This window comes from Panthera leo, chromosome D1, assembly GCF_018350215.1.
Source record: "Panthera leo isolate Ple1 chromosome D1, P.leo_Ple1_pat1.1, whole genome shotgun sequence".
NCBI lineage: Eukaryota > Metazoa > Chordata > Mammalia > Carnivora > Felidae > Panthera > Panthera leo.
Window position 1 is genome coordinate 15,832,296 of NC_056688.1, and position 16,760 is coordinate 15,849,055.

General features: G+C 51.5%; 1 protein-coding gene across 1 annotated transcript in view; it reads left to right on the top strand.

The window, feature by feature from the left end:
- Positions 1-11,662, top strand: part of TMPRSS4 (transmembrane serine protease 4) — a 40,909-nt gene extending 29,247 nt beyond the window's left edge. Inside the window, exons 10-13 of the mRNA XM_042906417.1 lie at positions 630-728; positions 915-1,057; positions 2,219-2,368; positions 11,447-11,662. Of these exons, the coding sequence (XP_042762351.1) occupies positions 630-728; positions 915-1,057; positions 2,219-2,368; positions 11,447-11,524 (470 nt within the window). The 3' untranslated portion in view covers positions 11,525-11,662. The remainder of the gene's footprint in view (positions 1-629; positions 729-914; positions 1,058-2,218; positions 2,369-11,446) is intronic.
- Positions 11,663-16,760: the final 5,098 nt, after the last annotated feature.

A 16,760-nucleotide genomic window follows, 5' to 3' on the forward strand; every position in this document is an offset into this window, starting at 1 on the left:
GATGCCCTGAGGCCCCCTCAAGCCATCAGCTCCTGCTGGGTTCTTTTGGGGTCTGTTTTCTCCATGTGCAGCACCTCAAGTGGGAACCGTAGATTCATCCGATCTTGGAGTCGTGAGGGACCTAAAAGATCGTCTAGCCCATCCGCCACCCCAACCAATGCCAAGAGCCCGCACGATATCTCTGCCAAGGGGTTGTGCCCATCTGGTCTCCCCCAGGGGTGGGGAGCTCATTACCTTTAGGGCAGCCCGTGGAATCTTTGAACAGCTTGGTAGATGACTCATGCTTGCATAGTATTTATATCAGCACTTCTAAATGTCATTCCCACAGGACACTCGTCCCTCGGGAGAAAAGAGGGCTCTATTCCCCAAGTAAGTTTGGGAAACATTTTTATAGCAGAGCTCTCTTCTTGGGCCATACTAGTGTATTAAAGATATGGTTTTTTTTTAATATTTAATTTGCTTTATTATGTCTAACCCCTATCTCCTCAACTTATCTGACCACAGAACTTTTTTCCTCGTGCCATTTTTGTTAACGTCCTCTGGAACATATGTCCTAGAAACCCTGCTGTCAACCTTTTCAGAGGGCTTAGCCACCAGGCTCTCCCCCTCTTTCTCTCTGCTCCTGGCAGGCACAGTCAGGCCCATCTGCCTGCCCTTCTTTGATGAGGAGCTCCCTCCAGCCACCCCACTCTGGGTCATTGGATGGGGCTTTACGGAGCAGGATGGAGGTGAGTCCTGGGCTCGGGACCACAGGGCTGAGGGAGCAGCTCTTGGAAGTGATGGGAAGGAGCGCCGTGCTTCAGAAAAATCATCCTGGAAGTCCAAGCAGCAAGGTGCCAGGCAACCCAGAGAATTGTCCCGGGCTGGGGGTAGAAGGCAAAAATGGGAACGTGAGTGTGTTTTCAACTTCCTAGGAAAGATGTCTGACACGTTGCTGCAGGCCTCAGTGCAGCTAATCGACCACGCTCGGTGCAACGCAGAGGACGCCTACCAGGGGGAGGTGACCGAGAAGATGCTGTGCGCGGGCATCCTGGAGGGCAGCGTGGACACCTGCCAGGTGGGATCCCGAGGGAGTTCCTTGGATGGGATGTTAGTCTTGGAGAGACAAAGTCCAGAGGCGGACTGCCCCGCCTGAGGCCTTGCGTGCGGTGGGCACTCAATGTGCGAGGAAGGGGGACAGAGAGAAGGCAAGGATGGAAGGATGGAAACAAGCAGAAAGATTTCAAATGTGTATTTCGCATACCAAGATGGCGTTACCCGCCTCACCTGCTGTTACTTCCCTTCATCTTACTTCCTGTCACTCGAGGGCAGGAACACCGGGTCTATGTTCTCTAGAACCGTCAAGATGCCGAACTACACTAGAGAAAACCATCTGATGCTGGATAAGCCCTGGCGCAACTCCCCCCACCGACCCCACTGATGGGTCCCTGAATACATGTTCCCAGAGGATCTCCCGATCCCTTTGCATTAAAGCCCCTCGCCCTATTCCTGCCCCCATTCTCGGTCATTCAATTCCTCCACTCAAGAGGGATCTCTTGGTCATCTCTTGAATGCCAGGTAAATAGGTTTGGGGGACAGTGTCTTCTTCCCTCAGGGAGCTCACAGTGGTGGGGGAAGGAGCAGTCAGGCTATGGTGTTATTGGGGGGAGGAAGTCTCGGGGGCTCTAGGAGCTGGGACAGACACCCAAATAAGCACACTTTTCACTATCTGCCATGTTCATAATCTGTTTTGTTGTGTTTTCTCTCTCTCTCTTCTCCGCTTGACTCTAAGCTCCCCAAGGACAGGGATCTTTGTTCTTTTCATTGATCGAACCCCAGTTGTCTAGGACAGTAGGTGGCACACAGCAGGCACCCCAAGAGTAGCTAAATAAATTTGGGAAATGCTAGGTTAAACAAAGATAATCAGGCTTCTCACCGCAGAACCCCTTAGAGCCTTCAGTTTGCTAGTGTGTGTTGTGAATGCCTGCGAGAAGGCTAACAGCAGCCGACAACTTACTGGACCACAAACAGACCCTTTTGCCCCAACTGGAAGGCCATTCCAGGCTGCAGGAACAGCATGAGCAAAGTCAGTGAGGGCAGAACAGCACCGAGCACTGGGAAGCAGAGAATAGATGGGTCAAGGCCGGGGGGTGGGGGTGGGGAGCAGGAAAGAGAAGCCCACCCTTCCACCCCACCCCTGCCTGCCCCCTCCAGCAGCCCCTGTTCTGGTGTCTCACAGGGTGACAGCGGTGGGCCCCTGATGTATCACTCTGACCTGTGGCAAGTGGTGGGCATCGTGAGCTGGGGCCATGGCTGTGGGGGTCCAAGTACCCCGGGAGTATACACCAAGGTCACAAGCTATCTCGACTGGATCTACAGCGTCCGGAAGGTGAGCCTCCCTGTTGTGTCCTCCTTCCCTTCCTCTACCCTCAAGGTATCAAACCATCGTCAGGTTTGGTTCAAATGGCTCTGAGATAACGCCTTGCATCCTAAGTAATTTTCCCTACCAGTGACAGCCTGAGATTCCACCATGAAGAACTCAAAGTCCCTAGGATCAGAGATTCCCCTTCAATGCAAACCGCCTAGGGTACGGAACACACCCAGCTTTATCACTCTCTATTCCCTGGCAGAATGCGACTCTCAGAGAGTTTCCAGAGAACAGATTCTGCTGAGGAGGGTGCAAAGGCTTAAGAAACTTTCCTCGAAAATAGAGAGAGGAGCAAAGCGCTTCAGAAAAGGCAGGCTATTTTTGCACACGTCACCACCTTGTCCAGTTTCAAATCACCTGCCTCTCTGTTGGTGTTTCGTTGTAGTCTACACTATGATGCTTCCGCCCCTCCGTACTGCTGGGAGCTCCTTCCCCCCTGTCCTGCCTCCCTGGGGATCCCCCAGAAGTCAGACGGAGCAAGAGCCCCCTCGGGCGCACCTCTCTGCCCACAGCCTCAGCATTTCTTGGTGCAGCAAAGGGCCTCCATTCCTGTCAAAGACCTCACAGGCCACAGGCCCCCAGAAGAAAGTCAGCAGCCCCAGCCCGGCCACCCCTGGGGCTCCGGGCATCCCAAGGAGAAAGACTGAACAGGCCAGCCTTCCCGCCGAGGTCTCAGAAGGCATTGCTAAGCCAAGAAATTCTCCTCCTCTACTGAACGCAAGTAGGCTCTCTGGTGAGAGCCCAGATCACCAAGGGCTGGAGCGGAAGGAGGAGAGGTCTGAGCCAGCCCTCCCCTCCTCCACCCCTCCCCAAGCACACTCAGAGCAAGAAACCAAATGTAACGCAAGATGCACTGTCCTGCTGTTGACACAACTAACGTCACTGTTGTCATTGTTAGCCCCGTGGCTGCTGCTATTCAAAAGGCCTGCGAAGCCTTTGACACAGGCTGACTGGGCTGCGTGGTAAGAACTGAGCGAGGACTACTGCACCCCTACTGCATCATCCTTGGGCCGGGGCAGGGAAAGGTCCTGGGGAGCCCAGTGATTCTCAAAGAAGGAGAAAGGAGACCCAAGACTGGAGCTGCTGAGTGAGGGCAACAGTGAACTTGCGGACTGGGGAAGCCAGCGTGAGCACGGCTCCTTCCCACACAAGGCCGTCTCCCACTGCCCTCCTCCCGTTTCTCCTGCCTGCCCTACCCAGCCATGGGCCAGAGATAACACCTAGGATTTGGGAGGGAGGTAATTTAGGCATTCAAGGCTGAAGTCAATCATGGCTCCCCCAGTGGCTGCAAAGAGGTACTGCACCTCTGAGTCCTGCCTGGAGAGCCCAGGGCGTGGTTGCTTGGGACGAGAACTCAAACCCCAGAGCCAGTGCTCACAATCAAAGATCAGCCAAGATTTATCAAAAAGAAAACCCCATGAGGGACGCCCGGGGGCTCAATCGGTCTGCAGCCTAGGTCAAGATCTCACCGTTCCTCAAGGTCGTGCCCTGCATCGGGCTCTGTGCTGACAGCTCAGAGCACCGCCCAGAATGGTGCTCTGTCTCTCTCTCTCTCTCAAAAATACACATTAAAAAAAAAATTTTTTTTAACCCCACGGTGGGAATCATCAAAAACAGCAAATTGTCAGAAAACCAAGCACTTTACATGTTCGCATTACCGGATTATAATAAAAAACCCATAGGGTACCTGGGTGGCTCAGGCAGTGGAGCATCCGACTTCAGCTCAGGTCACGATCTCACAGTCCGGGAGTTCGAGCCCCATATCGGGCTCCATGTGGAGCCTGCTTGAGATTCTCTCTCTCTCTCTCCCCCCTCTCTCTCTCTCTCTCTGCCCCTCTCCTACTTGCTTGCGCACACTCTCTCTCTCCCCACAATAAATAAATAAACTTAAAAAAATAATCATCATCAAGAACGGATACCGTAGGATATTTCTATATGCCAGACACTATTCTAAGCACCTCACTCCATCCCGAGTCATTTAACACTCACCCAAACCTATGAGAGAGGTGCCATCCGTATCCTCTTTTTACGGGTAAGAAAACTAAGACGCAATGAGGCTGGTACCTTGCGTGAGGTTACACACGGGTAAGTTGAATAAGAGCATTCAGACTCCGGGGTGCTATGAACCGTCACACCGTAGGGCTTCTAATACAAGAGCTTATAAATCTTTCATTAAAAATGGGCACTTTTCCACATTTTAAAATATTTTTTAAACACTTTTAAAACACACATAAAATCTATCTTAACCACGTTTTAAGGATACGGTTCAATGATTTTAAGTCCATTCGCACTGTTGTGTGGCCATCAATCCCGTCCATCTCCAGGACTGTTTTTCTCTTCCAGAACTCCGTATCCCCTTCAACAATAACTCCCGATCTTTTCCTCCCGCCAGATACCGGAAGCCACCCTCCTACCTTCTGTCTCTATAAATTTGGCGACTCTAGGTCCCTCATGTAAGTGGAATCATATAGTATTTGCCTTTTTGAGCCTGGCTCATTTCAGCTAGCACACGGTCTTTGAGGTTTACCCATGGTTATAGCCATGTATCAGATTTTCCTTCTTTTTTTAAACAAATTTTTTTATTTAAAAAAAATTTTTTAATGTTTATTGAGAGACAGAGAGAGATAGAGCATGAGCAGGGGAAGGACAGAGAGAGGAGGAGACAAATCATCTGAAGCAGGCTCCAGGCTCTTGAGCTGTCAGCACAGAGCCCGATGCGGGGCTCGAACCCATGAGCCGCAAGATCGTGACCTGAGCTGAAGTCAGACGCTCAACCGACTGAGCCACCCAGGCGCCCCAGATTTTCCTTCCTTTTTAAGGGTGAATAATATGCCATTATTTATACCACATTTTGTTTCTCCATCCATTTATTGACGAACATCTGGGTTGCATCTACCTCTTGGCGATTGCGAATAAGCTGGGGTAAACATGGGTGCATAAATGTCTCAAGACCCTGCTTTTGATTCTTTGGGTGTATACCCAGAAGCAGAATTGCTGGATCATATGGTATCGGTTTTTCATTATTCATTGCTTTCCCTAAGGATCACACCATTTTACGTTCCCACCCACCGTGCACAAGGTTCCAATTTCTCCACATCCTCACCAACACTTCACTTCCTGTTAAAAAAAAAAAAAAGTAGGTATTTCCATAATCAAGCAAATGTGACAAGCAGATTTGAAGAAGAACTAAATGGAGCCCTTAGAAATAAGAACTATAATTATTAGAATGAAAAACAGAATGTTTGGGGTAAATAGCGTTTAAGATGGAGACCAAGAGAGGAGTAATAAACTGGAAGGTAAATTGAAGACGTCACTAAGGTTGCTGCAGAAAGAGATAAGGAGATAAAATATACACGTATACAAAAACAAGGCTATGGACAGTGGAGGCTAGAATAATAAGGTCTAACGTATCCAGCTAAACCCTCAGAGGCAGAGAGTGGAAGTATTAAAGAAAAATAATATCTAAAGAGATAATAGCAGAGACTGTCCAGAACCCAATAAAAGGTATGAATCTACAAAGCGTATACACATACAAGGTAGAAACATGCCAATATAACCCTCACCTAGGGAGGGTAGTGAAGCTTCAAAACACCAAAGATGAACAGAAACTCTTTAGAGCAGCCAGGGAAACGAGCCAGACTGTCTACAGCACCAGAAAGACGCCAGTTAGACTGCCAGCAGACTTCCCCCACGGCCGTAAGAGAAGATTCTGTCTTCGGTGTGCCAAGACAGTAGAGGTCCATCGAGAATTGTGAACCCCACAAAACTATCCTTCAAGAATAAAGACATGTTCAGGAAAGTGACAACCACAAGTTTGCCCCCCCCGCCCCCCCGCCAGGTCTTCTCTGAAGGAAAATCTCAAGTATGTACTTTAAGTTTTGATTTAAATTCCAGGTAGTTAACATCCCGTGTATATTAGTTTCAGGTGTACAATGTAGCGATTCAACACTTCTATACAACACCTGGCGCTCATCGCAAGTGCCCTCCTTAACCCCCACCACCGCCGCCCCCCCCCCCCCCCCCCCCCCGCTCTGGTAACCATCAGTTTTGTTCTATATGGTTAAGAGACTGTTCCTTGGTTTGTCTCTCCCTCTCCCCCCGCCCCGCTCATTTGTTTTGTTTCTTAATACATACGAGGGGCGCCTGGGTGGGTGAGCATTCAACTTTTCATTTCGGCTCAGGTCAGGATCCCACGGTCAGCCCCACATCAGCCCCTGTGCCTGCTTAAGCCTGCTTAAGATCCCCTCTCTCTCCCACCGCCCCCTCCTGCTCGTGCTCGCGCTCTTAAAAAAATTTTGTCTCCCACGTTAGAAGTGAAATCATATTTGTCTTTCTGTAATTTATTTCCCTTAGCATAATACTCTCTAGCTCCACATCATTGCAAATAACAAGGTTTCACTCGTCTTGATGGCTGAATAATATCCTATCGTGTGTGTGTATACACATACACATACACACACACACACACCACATCTTCTTTACCCATTCATCAGTAGATGGAGCCATGGGCTGTCGCCATAATTTGGCTATTGTAAACAACATTGCTATCAACATTGGGATGCATGTATCCCTTTGAATTCGTGTTTTTGCATCCTTTGGGTAAATTCAAGTATGTACTTTAGAAAGAAGAAATCTACCTTCAGGTAACATGGTGGCTCAAGGTGGTGAGGGGAAGCTCTTTACAGAAAAATGTGGCTTATCAATATAAGTGAATGATAGAAAATTTGCAACTTCTAATGAAATAATGGACTCAGGCAAGAATCCTCAGTGGAGGCGAAACCCGTTAAATGAAAGGTTTATGGAGACCTGGATATTTGCTTAACGCCCCAGTGTCACCCCACAGATGCCTTGCTGATCTCAAGAGGAAAACCTAACTTTAAAAATTAAGGAGGGGCTCCCGGGTGGCTCAGTCGGTTAAACATCCGACTTGGGATCAGGTCATGATCTCGCAGTCCAGGGGTTCAAGCCCCACGTCAGGCTCTGTGCTGACAGCTCAGAGCCTAGAGTCTGCTTTGGATTCTGTATCTCCCTCACTCTCTGTCCCTCCCCCCGCTCACATTCTCTCTCTCTCAAAAATAAATGAACAAAAAATTTTTTTAAAATCAAGGAATCGGGCTGCCATCACACCGCCCAGCGGAATAACCAGATATTATGCACCTCCCAATAGGAGTATGAATTATGCAGGTGACATCACCTAAAGGCACCTTATCAAAAATGCTTAACCTACACCTTTACATCTAATTTCCAGCTTCTAGGAAATATAAAAGTTGGAAGAACAAATGATACCACTTGCAAGCTCGAAGACAAACCCAGAAGGAAGGACATTCTACCACACAGGTGGCCCAATCTCTTCAATAAGACAATGTCACGAAAGGCTCTTAAGAGGCCTGACAACCAGCAGCAAAGGACATTTGTGCAAAGGGGTAACTGGGGCAACGTGAATAGGATCCGGGATTAGAGGACAGGAAGGGATTGTTCGTTATGTGTGACAATGACATTATACTTTATAAAAACATTCTTCATGTGTAGACACGCATGCAGAAGTATTTAGGATAAAATAACGTGAAGTTGTCATTTACTTTGGGGGAAAAGTAACAGTTGACACAGTTAGGACAAAACGTCATCGAGTGAAATCGAAGAGATACTTACGATTCTACTTTTCTGTACATTTGAAATGTTTCTCAGCAAATAGATTTTTTTTTTACTTATATAAACAGAACAAAAATAGCCCCAAAAGTGATACAACTCCAAAGAAAGGTCGATAAATGCACCATCGCAGAGGACGCCTGCAGTATACTTCTCTCAATTATTGATGGGTCAGGCAGGCACAGTATTAGTATAGAAGATGAAATAATCCGATTAGCAGGCTTCACAGACAAGTGTAGAACCTACCACTCAACCCTTAGAAAATAAACATCCTTCTCAAGCGCATTTGCACAAAGTTAACTATGTCCCAGGCCACAAAGTCTCGACACATTTCAGAAGTAGTATGGGCACCCCACACCCTGTTTTGTGCCACCAATCCCCACCCAGCATTGCCTGCGTCCCCCACGCTCCCACCTCTAGGCCCCACCTTCCTGCCTCGCGTGGACCCAGCTCTTTCGTGTCCATGGTTCTAGATACCTGGGAACTGCCATCATTTCTAACACCGCACCAGTCTCCCCACCCCCTCACTGGGGCCAGGGCCGGGCTTTGGCTTGGTCGGTCTTCATGGCGCCCACCATGGTGGGAGCCACGGGCAGCTTTAGCACCCAGAGCCGGCAGACTGTGTCCCCACTGGCTTCCCCAGGCCTGCCCGGAAAGGCTGAGTAACGAAACACGGAAATTATCACCTACAGGACAAATGTTGAATAATGGAAGATGAGACAGGATGGAGCCAGCAGATAAATTACTCCTCCTCCTTCCCAGGATGGAACTATTCAGAGAAGCCTAGCTCCCCAGGGACGGTCCTGTGAGTCAGCTTATGGAGCTGTGGTCAGCTCAGGAACACCTCACCTTGTGTTTGCTTTGTCTCCGTCCCTGCCTCCCAGCCCTTTCCCTCTAACTCCTGCCTCCCCGGGACGGAACCCCACGCTAAAGCGTTAAGTTGTACATTTAATTTAGACAAGTTTTCTAAGAAACCTAGGCTAAAACCCGTAATTCACCTGAAAGCCAGCTATCAGAGAGAGCGTGACAGAGGCCCGAGTGTGACCCTGACAGGGAGAGGGGGGTGCAGCCCATCAGGGCGGTGGGGGAGCTAAGGGGAGACCTGATGTGGCGAGCTCTGTAATCCAGGTGTGCGTAAATGCCCCAGAAGGCAGCATCTGAAGTAGAGCTAATGGCCGAATAAGGCGATTCCAGTTACAGGGAACAGCAGGAACAAAAGCAGGGAAGGGAGAAGCCCTGTGCTCCGAGGACAGGGCGAGAGAGGACAGAACGGGAAGGTGAAAAGAGCTCTAAGATGGCTTCGCAGCGAAAAGAATCTGGGCTTTAGAGGCAGGCACGCCTCCACCCAAAACTCCGTGCGTGTGTGCGTATTGTGAATGGATTACCCAGTTCTAAATAAGGCTGAAGGGTTCAAGTAAAGAGAAAAAGCTCCCCCTTCAATCCCCGACCTCCCTCCTCAGAGGCAGCCACTGACCTCAGTCGGATGCGTATCTTTCCAGACTCTGTACAAATACTGAGCCTCTCTGGGTTTCCATTTCCTCATCTGTAAAATGGGGCCAATAACACTGGTGCTCCCCTCGTAGGGTTTCGCCATCAGAGTTAAATAACCAGATCCGTGTAAGGTACTCAGAGAAGCCCCTGGTCCAGCAGGGGCTCATTGTAGGTCAGTGACGATCATGTCGTTATTACTTACAGACTTCTGTAAATGGCTGTCTGCTTGTTCTACAAAATGCACTGGCTTTAAATTCCAGTTCTGCTACACAAGAGTTACATCTTCGGGAAGGGCGTTTTTTTGTTTTTGTTTTTGTTTTTCTTTTTAACGTCGCAGTGCTTGGCTTCTATCACGGGTAAAATGGGGATAATTATACTTGCCTTCCAGGAATACAAGGACACTTCAATATGCTGTAGGAAGGGCACTTGGGACCCTAGGGATTCGATCCATATTTGCCTTCGTCATTACCACGCCGTGTCGAGGTCTCTCTAGCTTGCTCCCAGAGGCCTCCGCGCTTCCCGTTTAGGGCCAAAGGAGAAGAGAACACTGGGCAGGACAAACCCCCCGCTTTTTTTTTTCAATTTTTTTTTAACGTTTATTTATTTTTGAGACAGAGACAGAGCATGAACAGGGGAGGGGCAGAGAGAGAGGGAGACACAGAATCTGAAACAGGCTCCAGGCTCTGAGCTGTCAGCACAGAGCCCGACGCGGGGCTCGAACTCACGAACCGCGAGATCATGACCTGAGCCGAAGTCGGACGCTTAACCGACCGAGCCACCCAGGCGCCCCACCCCCTGCTTTTCTAAGCCTCTGGAAAGGCAGTGCCCAGGGCGAGAGACAGGTTTGGGCCAGGGACCCACACCTGTAGTTTTAACTAGGACTTCTCAAATGTGCGCGCAAGTCACCTGGGAAACTTGTTACGAAGCAAATTCTGCTTCAGTAGATTTGAGGTGGGGCCTGAAATCCTTTCTAACAAGCGGACTGGTGATGCTCATGCTGCGGGTCCCCAGACCGTACTTTAAGAAGCCAGGTCCAGGACCCCTGCCCCTCCCATGGCCCACCTGAAAGCCATGTCCAGATGCTCTGCCTTGCAATGTCAAGGGCTCCAACAACGGACCTCACAGTCCATTCTGGCCTCAAAGGGCTGCCTTCCCTCTGAGCAGACGAGACACGTCGTTAGAGACCCCAGGCCTCTCTGTAGATCCCATCCCTTCAAGGAAAGGGCAGGGGGAGGAATCTAGATTTCCCCCAGAGAATAGACATAGCTCTTGCTCCCATGGAATTCACATCCTAGTTAGAGAAGATACATAATAAACAAGTAAACAAACATAGGCCTCCTAGAGATAAATGCTTTGAAGTAAAATCAAACGGGTTAAGTAGCAAGTGTCTGAGCTGGTGGGAGGTATGATTGTAGATACGATGGCCAGAGAAATCTCTAAGGAGAGGACATTTGAGCAGAGACCTGATTGAAACAAGAGAATGACTCCTGTGGGTATGCGGGGGAAGAGCATTCCAGCAGAGGCACAGCATGTGCAAAGGCCCTGAGACAAGAGGACCTGATGTTTGAGGCACAGCAACGAGAACGATGAGGCTATGAGTCAGCAGAAGGAGAGTATTGGAAAAAGATATCAAAGAGGCAACAGGGCAGAACAATAAAGCCTTCTAGGCAGTTGTGAGGGGTAAAATATACCGGAAAGTTCTGAGCAAAAGAGATCTAATTTTTTGTGATTTTTTTTTAAGACGTCCTTTACGTGCGATAAAATTCATCCTTGTTAGTCTAGAGGCCTGCCAATTTTGACAACTGTGTACAAACAAGCGATCATAGCCCCATCACCCCCAAAAGACTCTCTTGCTATTTACAGCCTTCCCCACACCCACCTAATCTGTTTCTGTCCCTACAGTTTTGCTTCTCCCAGGATGGCATAGAACTGGAACAATATAGTAGGCGCTTTGAGGCTGAAGTCTTTCACTTAGCATAACGCATTAGAGATTCATCCACACTGGCACACGGAACTTTTTATTGCTGACGAGCACGCCACATATGGACGTACGATGGTTTGTCCACCCGTTCACCAGCTGAGGAACATTGGCGTTGTTCCCATTTTGGGCGATCACAAATAAAGCTCCTACAAACATTTGCGTACAGGTTTTTACACGCCCATAACCTTTCACAAATTTCTTCTGACAAAGACGGGGAGTAAATTCACTCTCCCCTCTGAAACGACTCAAAAGCTGGGGAAGTGATACACAGAACGGCTTTCCGACGTGGGACACGAGGCAACACAGGACAGTGAGCCCTGAGAGAGGTGCACCCTACGGTACAGGAGGGGGGCCCGGGCACAGCCTGGCAACCTCCAGGAGTCAAGGAGATGGGGGTAGGAAGCAGGTAGGGCTCACCTCGGAAAGTCCTGGAGCAGAGAGAGCTTCACGGCGAGAACTCTGGAGACCCACAGAGGGTCCCCTGGGGGTCTTTGGCTTCTAATGGGGGCCGCGTGTGTGAGGATATCACCCGGGACTGAGAAAGACCCACCGGAGAGGGGTGGCGAGAATGATCTGGAGCTCACACCGGCCCAGAATAGAAACATTGCCACCAACTGGCATGGGAAAACTTTGTAATTCATGGGAGATGGGAAGGGTATTGAAAGGTACTGCCACAGTAGTGGGGCGAGATCACCCCAAGATGAAAGGCTGCCCCGTCAGCCCCAGGGTCCTCACCCCCCTGCCTCTCTGGTGGTTCTTGCCCTGGCTTCACGGGGTCTGCTCCCACACCCCACCATGAGTATCAGCTGAGGACTCAAGAGGACCGTGGGCAGGTACCCGGCCCTGTGAGTCCTAATTGCCTTCACCTTCCAGTTTCTCAGCGCCTCTCGTCAACTCAGAGAAACACTCGGGCTTGGCCGAAATTCCCCTCCCTGCCCTGCAGCCTGGAAATCCTCTCCAGGCTGTAAGCTTGGCCGATAAGTAGTAGGGCCACCTCGCCTGTTTGTCCCTCTCGGGAATCACCGTCTTCCAATCCCTGTTGTCCTACCTCTGAAAACCACCATATCATAAACTCTTTCCAGTGTTGCAGCCGTTTGAGGTCCAAAGGTACAGGGTCCCCAAGTCTCTATCTCGTCTGGAATCTCAATTTGTGCCGAAAGGACCACTCGAGAGGGCAGATCAAGGACAAGCAAGGGCAGAAGGAGGAAGAGCGGTGAGGAAGGTACTGTAGTGATGCAGGTGAGAGGCAACGGTGGCCTGGTCCCGGATTGCACAGATGGCTGTGGTGACAGACAATTGAGTTCAGGATGTATTCTGAACATAGAGCTGATGAGATCTGCTGATAGAAGGGTTTCAGGTATGAGAAAAAAAAAAGTACAGAGTCATAGTAGACTCTACTCTGTTGGGTCCAAACACACACACACGACCCCCAATTCCTTCCCAGCCTGGCCTTATGCCCAGCAGAAACTCTTCTAAAGTCAGGAACGCTTGGGTAATCCATCCATGCTCAGGATAGTTCAAGATCAACAATATGGAATGTGCATGGGTAGAGGTAAAGAGCCTGTCCCCTGGAACAGCCAGCTGGAGGGACCAGCCAAGCAAAGCCCGACCAGAATCATCGCCAAGGTCGTCAGTATAGGGAGGGCCCTGGCAGTGATTCCAGTGTTAAAGGGTAAGCTTTCCAACTTCCCTATGAATGAACGTGCCCCACGTTCTTAGACATTTTCCACGTATGATCATACCAGGGCAGGTAACATTTCAGACCAGGAGACCGGGGCTCGGGAGGGAAAGGAACCTGTCCCCATTACAGCTGGCAGGTAATGAAACTGGAACCCAACTCCCCAAAAGCCAAAAATGGAAGCCCCAAGCCGTTTCTATTAAACATAATTTTTATTTCATCCAAGGCAAAGCTAAATAAAGTTCTACAATGCCAAACGTGGTATAAAGGCAAGAGAGTTGATTGCATCCATCTTTCTGTGCTTGGACACAAGTCATGGCTGGGGGTGTGCATATCCGTGCCTCCCAGAGGCGCCAACGGACCAGAGGCCTCCCGGACCCATTGCGGCACTGTTTTGATCTATAGTTATATTTAAAAAGTTGACTATGGGTATTGTCATCCAAGCCAGAGGAATAAACCATGCATAAGATAGTCAAAAGCTCTGAATATCAGGTGGGAGGGGAGGGACTCCAACCCGGGACAGAGTAAGGTGAAGCAAGCTGTAGGATTTTCTCGAGAAGTTCCCCTCCTTGCCCTCCCCACCCACCCCACTCCCCCACTCCCAGCACTCATGGCAGCTGCCTGCGACCGTGGGAGGGAGTCATGGGGTAATGGGGCCCAGAAGCATGGCTGCTCTTCCCCTCTGTCTCTTATCCTCTCTCAGCCTCCAGGTGGCCCAACAGCTATAGCCCAGGCCAGGAAAGATGACTCCCCAAATGTGCCGAGTCTCCCCCCATCTCAGGCACACTCAGCCTTCACACACACCTCCTACACAACCGCGCTTCCGTGCACAGCCCCTCACCCCCCTCCCAACTCCACGGGCACACCCTCACCTGCCACCATGTCAGGAGCACGCTTTCACACCCCTCCCTTCACACCCCAGCTCTGGTCAGCCAGCCAGGAGGGAAAAGTCTGCGCTCCGTCGGCCCCTCTCCCAGACCTCTCTAGCCTTACAGGTTCGTTCTGGCGGCCTTTTGCTCAATTCCGGCCCAGGGAGAGACGCAAGGCCTAGAATGCTGAGGTCCTCGTTTGAGGCCAAGGATGGGGAATTGGAAGAGACTCTCGTGTTGGGTCTCGCGGACTTTACTGTGGGCACAGCTGCGTGCCTCCAGGGCTCCCAACGCTAACTCCGTGAATGGCTCTCTCTAGCCCAGGAGCCCTGGAGACACCCTCACCAACCCCTGCACATCACCCTCTGAGATCTGCGCGCACTGAGGGACGGCCTGGGAACATGGCTTTGCCCGTCTACATTCTATGGCAAACCCATGCCAGTGTGCCTCCCGGGTGCCCTCTCAGCGCTGGGGCAGAACATTCTCTGTTGCGGGGACAAAGCTGAGCGTTCTTAGTCCCCACTCGCTCAATGCCCGTAGTGCCCCCAGGCACCGGGGCAACCCAAAGTGTCCCCCCTCCGGTCCCCATTCTACCCCCTCTATTGAAAACTCCCAAACAGAAGCCGTGGATAAGAAGCTTCAAGCATCAGAGCCAAGGTTTCTAATATTGCAGAGACTAAAATAATTCCAAGGGGGAGGAGTGGGAAGAGAGCGAGAGTGGGTGAGAAAGAGAAAGTGCATGCGTGCGTGTGCATCGACGTGGGTCTGTGTCTGTCTCGTGGGGAAGGGACACAGGTGAGGACAGGACAGACTTGGAACGACTCCTCCAATGATAAGGCCTGGCCTCCTAGATCCCTTTCCAAGCCAAAGAGATTTTTTTAAACAAAAACCCGTCAAGCCTCACAACAGTCCTGGGAGGTAGGTAAGTATCATTACACCCACTTTATAGACGGGAAAAGCGGAGCCCAGAGCAGATGCGTGACCACCTATCAGTCAGCAGTAGACCCCGGAGCGGACAGGATGATGCTTTTCCCCCCACCACCCCCCTGCTCTGGAAACCCTGGCCTCCTCTGAAGAGAGTAAGAGGAGCCCAACCGATTCGGATTCAGCTCGTTCAAATGTTGAAACCGGGAAGGAGAAGCAAGCAGCTTTCACGAAGGTGGCCACAAGAAGTTTTCCAAAAGGCTGGCAGTCTGTGTGTTCGCAAAGCCGCAAAAATCTGAGCCCGAGCCTAGAGTTCTGGGGGGCCAAGGATGGGAGCCCTAGAGGCAGATCAGAGTGGGACCCTGTAAACCCGTCAGGTGGGGTGAGGGCCACGGGTCACAGCCAGGCACCTGTTATTCAGCCCCCATCCCCTCCACCCTGGAGGAAGCCTGCGGCTGCTTTTGGATAGGGAGAATCTGGTGGCAGCCCCCTAACCTCTGGGAAAGGGGGCTACTCCCTTCCTATCCCTCCCAGGCCCAGAGGACAGAGCGCCAGAGAGGGGGCGAGCGGGAACAGATTGTGGAGGCCTCCCCTAACCGCACACGGCTCTCTTCACCCCTCCTCCCGCCCCATGGGGACACCACCGCCGAATTCCCTGTCAGGGACCCTGACAGTTCCATGATCCCATCACTGTCCAAGGGGCCACTGGTGGGCCCCCTCAGCTCCCTGGTCCCCAGCATGGTCTTGGGAGGAGGCAGCACTACACCAGAGATGGCCATCGCGTCCAGGCTGGAGACGGGACAGAGGGGATGAGCCGGGACATGAGGAGCTAAGGCACAGTCCAGCCCCACACACAGGGGGGTGTGCAAACCAGTTCTTAGAAAAGCAGAGAAGACTGCGAGAACTCTCCCCCTGCTCCTCCCCCACCCTCGGGGGGCGAGGGGGGAGGGTGGCACAGCTGAACGGGAAGCAGCCAGGAAACCCAAGGGCCCTCTCTTCCAAAGCGAGAGGATCCCGGAGGTGAAAGCAAGGCTTGACCCCAAGTTGGAGGTGAACAACCCAGGGCCAGGGGAGGTGTGATGGACGGGCACGGGTGGGGGAGTGAGCCCACGGGAAGGGAGGGTCTGAGAGTGCAACACCTCAAGCAAGATGATGCCACCTGCCGCATCAGGGAAAGAGGAGCAGAAGGGAGCCAAGCTCGGGAGTTCCCAGGGGCGGCCATGGTCCCGCCATGCCGAGGAGAAGGGGCAGCCCGCACTGGAGGTGCCGGGGCGGGCATCCCAGTGGCCGAGGGGCCCTGGACACCGGCTCGCCCACGTCCGCAGTGCTGGTTCCCCGAGAAGAAATGCTAGGAAAGGCTTCAGTAGCACCCCCAGTGCTCCAGGAAGGCCGGGACCCCCCCTCTAAGACCAAGGCGGTCAGCCCCAGTTGGGAAGGTTCACGGACTCCAAGCAGCAGTGGGGGACGGGGGGTCTGGGGGGGGTGGAGATGGGACAGGGGCTGTGGGACACCCTGTGGAGGGGAGGAAGCGCCTCCCCAGAGGGACCTGGCGGGTCAGGTGTCCATCAAAGCCACTCACGGTAGGACCCCCGCTAGCAGGCTCCCACCCCCGACCCTGAACAGAGGCCTGTAGGCCACAGCCACCACCGAAAGGGTTAGATCTCCACATTATTGTTCACTTGGGTCCAGCTACCGGGGCAGGCCTCACTGATCGCCCGCCAAGCCTCTCTTAAACAGAAATCTGGAGGAAAACCAAGGTGTTGC